This window comes from Arachis ipaensis, chromosome B10 (assembly GCF_000816755.2).
Source record: "Arachis ipaensis cultivar K30076 chromosome B10, Araip1.1, whole genome shotgun sequence".
Lineage (NCBI taxonomy): Eukaryota > Viridiplantae > Streptophyta > Magnoliopsida > Fabales > Fabaceae > Arachis > Arachis ipaensis.
Genome location: NC_029794.2, coordinates 131,673,549 through 131,676,671, shown reverse-complemented (window position 1 = coordinate 131,676,671; position 3,123 = coordinate 131,673,549). Strand labels below are relative to the sequence as shown.

The 3,123-nt window shown below is 27.3% G+C and overlaps 1 protein-coding gene across 2 annotated transcripts in view; it reads right to left on the bottom strand.

The window, feature by feature from the left end:
- LOC107623184 (protein trichome birefringence-like 19) overlaps window positions 1–2,043 on the bottom strand; it is an 18,056-nt gene extending 16,013 nt beyond the window's left edge. The window contains exon 1 of one of the 2 annotated variants that reach the window (XM_016323332.2): window positions 1,465–2,043. In XM_016323332.2, the coding sequence (XP_016178818.1) occupies window positions 1,465–1,983 (519 nt within the window). In that variant the 5' untranslated portion in view covers window positions 1,984–2,043. The remainder of the gene's footprint in view (window positions 1–1,464) is intronic. The other variant, XM_021114958.1, reaches the window with a different exon arrangement.

The following is a 3,123-nucleotide window of genomic DNA, read 5'->3' as shown; positions in this document are numbered from 1 at the left end:
TTTTGTTGCATTCCATGTTAAAAATATAAGTGATATTTTCTTATGTTATCTTTCAACGTGTATGAGACTATGAGAGTGATTATTTTATGAGAGAGACAAAAACAGAAACTTCATCAAAGTGACCATTCACCTAATCTATATGTACTAATTAATAGGATACAAACAAAAATGCATTTACTCATAATTAATAACTATATAACATGACACGTGAGTGTAATATAAGGATTAATACATGGAGATTGAACTTCTTGATGACTCATTTTTTCTCTCAAGTCTTTAAAACTTAATTGAGAAGGATAATAATGATGGCTTTCAAGTGCCAAAATGTATGAAATCTCTAGATTTCGATCTGCCTAATATTAGAAAGAGGGAGAGAAGAGGGTATCATCATTAATCCAATGAATTGAAGCTCAATTCGGCTTTTATAAAAGTTGGTAGGGTAAAAGTGAAGGCTTGTTATGTGATCAGATTACCAAATTACGTAGCATCAAAGCATATATAATTCACATCACAATTTGAATCAATATAAAATCAAATAAGATAAAATTGATCGACTGTTTGATTTGGTCTTTGTGTGTGTCGAGATGTGAGTTTGGAGTATTTTTTTAAGGTTGAGAATTATTATTCAGAAAAAATATAGGGTATCAATATATTATCTATCAATTTATTGCCAATAATAATTAATTATTATATTTTAAATACATATATAAAGAGACACATCCAAAAAATATATCTATAAAGACACTTCTATTTAACACAATCACAAAAAAGACATTTTTATTAGACACATTCACAAAGACACTTCCATAAAACACAATTATAAATAAGAGTTGGCAGAAATTGACAGAGATATACTGTTGGTAACATAGTGAAACCGTATTATTAATTAATCTAAGTAGTTAAAAAGTCTTACATTGGTAAAAAATGAAGTATTTATGTAGAAAATATGGAAGACATCCATGATATGCTTAGTGATCAAGATATGATGTCTGAACTCTGAAGTATTGTTATGATTATTCACTTCATTTATTACTTCAAAGTTCAAAATGATTTTTGTAGATTTAAGAGTTTCAATTTTAAACAAACAATCAACAATGCTAACTAGTAATTTTATGCTCCCAATAAAAATTTAAGAGGGTAAGACATCATAGTAGATAAATTTGTTACTTTTTCTAAAGTTATTTTACTATATATTTTGGTTAATAAAATAAAAATTTAATTTTGATATACTTATAATATAAATTATTTTACACAATCATTCAAATTATATTATTTTTTTAATAACAATAAATGATAATTTATACTGACATAACAATATATAATTAAATATGCGTGTAAAATTTATTAATATATTAAAATTAAAATTCTTTAAAAAATTTTTAGATTATATCAAAATTAAATTCATATCATTTCAAGCCATTATTTTAACTAGAGTATAGTTTTATTAGAAGAAATGAAACATACCCTTGATAGGAGGCAGATCATAGATTGCATCTGATTTCTTCCAACTGAGTCACCAACAAAAGCCATGGATTTTCCCTTAACAATGTCAAGAAAGTGCCAAGGATTGAATAGAGGGAGTTCACATTGATAAGGCTTCCATCTCCATTTCATGAACTGAGAATCAGGCCTTCCATACTTGATGCAATTCTGGTGTTCATGAATGGCCCAACACGTTTCATTTGTGTAATATGGTGCCTCTGGATTCGGCACCCATTCCCCTCTGAATATGTCACATTTGTTATTATATTCTGATGCTTGTGACTCATCATATTCATATTCATGTGGATGTGGTTTGGATTCTATATTCAATAGTGATGAGTAACCAAAGAGAGGATAATAAGAAATTGGGGAGAGAGTGATTAATATGAGTATGCTAAGGATTAGCAATGATATTAGCAAAGTTAGTTTGGGGGTTATTAATTGTTTCCAAGAGAGAAGCTCGGTGTCTTGGATCTTCATATTTTTAGAGAATGAATTCATGAAGAATAGAACAAAGACAGGAAACAAGAGAATGGAGCCGCTAAAGGTGGAGACAATTTGGAACTAGTATTGCACTATATAAACTATATATATTTTTTTATCAGCTTTATTTAAGGTTTTATTAATGAACTAATCACTAGCTAACCTAAGTTGATTACTATATATATATATATAAACATATTATATCTATCGCTCATTGTTAAATATTCTTTAGTAAAAAAAGATTTATTATATTATTTATGAATTTAATTTTAATGCAATGTCAGTGTAAAGTAGTTTCATATGTGCATCTAATTACGTAAATCACATCAGTAAAAAATAACTACTTTTTACATTGATTATGTGAATGATTATCCAAAAAAACGAATGTAATTACACGATTGTGTGAATGTGCATCAAAATTAAACTCTATTTCTTAAGTAGACAAATAATAATCCATTATTTATAGGACCAAAACTCTATATTTAACCCTATCATATGTTTATATGTTTTAATTTTTTTTTTTATTTTCACAATAAATTGTTGCATACACATAGAACAAAATTTAGAACAAAATTTAAACCATGGCACTTGTTTAATCATTCTAACGAAGTAACCATTGTACCAATCCAACTATTTTATCGAAAAATTAAGTATATCGAGAACATTGGTGTTCCAGTTGTTTTAACCGTTAATTTTAATTAATATATATTATATATTTTTTTATAATTCAGATCAACGGTTAAAACAATTAGAACACCGGTGGTATTTTCTGTACACTTGAAACTCTTCTTATTTTATATATGTAATGACTAATGAGAAACATGTATGGTTCCGGTTGGGCCTGGATTTCCCCAGTTTTTAGAGGAAACCATACTCATTTTGTTGCCAAATTCCCATTCAGGCTTCTTAGTGGGCTAAGGTTCTATCAGTGACAATGTTGCTTTAGATTCGTTTGAGAGTTATAACTCAAAACTATCCAACAGAACTGACCCAAAAAAGAAAGGAAAAACACTAACCGACAGAAATTTTAGACCATCTCTAATAAAATATTTTGAGAGTATCATTTTTAACATTTTCAATAAATAAAATGATTTAGAATTGAAATTTATATTAAATTAAAATTTATCGATAAAATAAAATTAAAATTACCTTGATAGA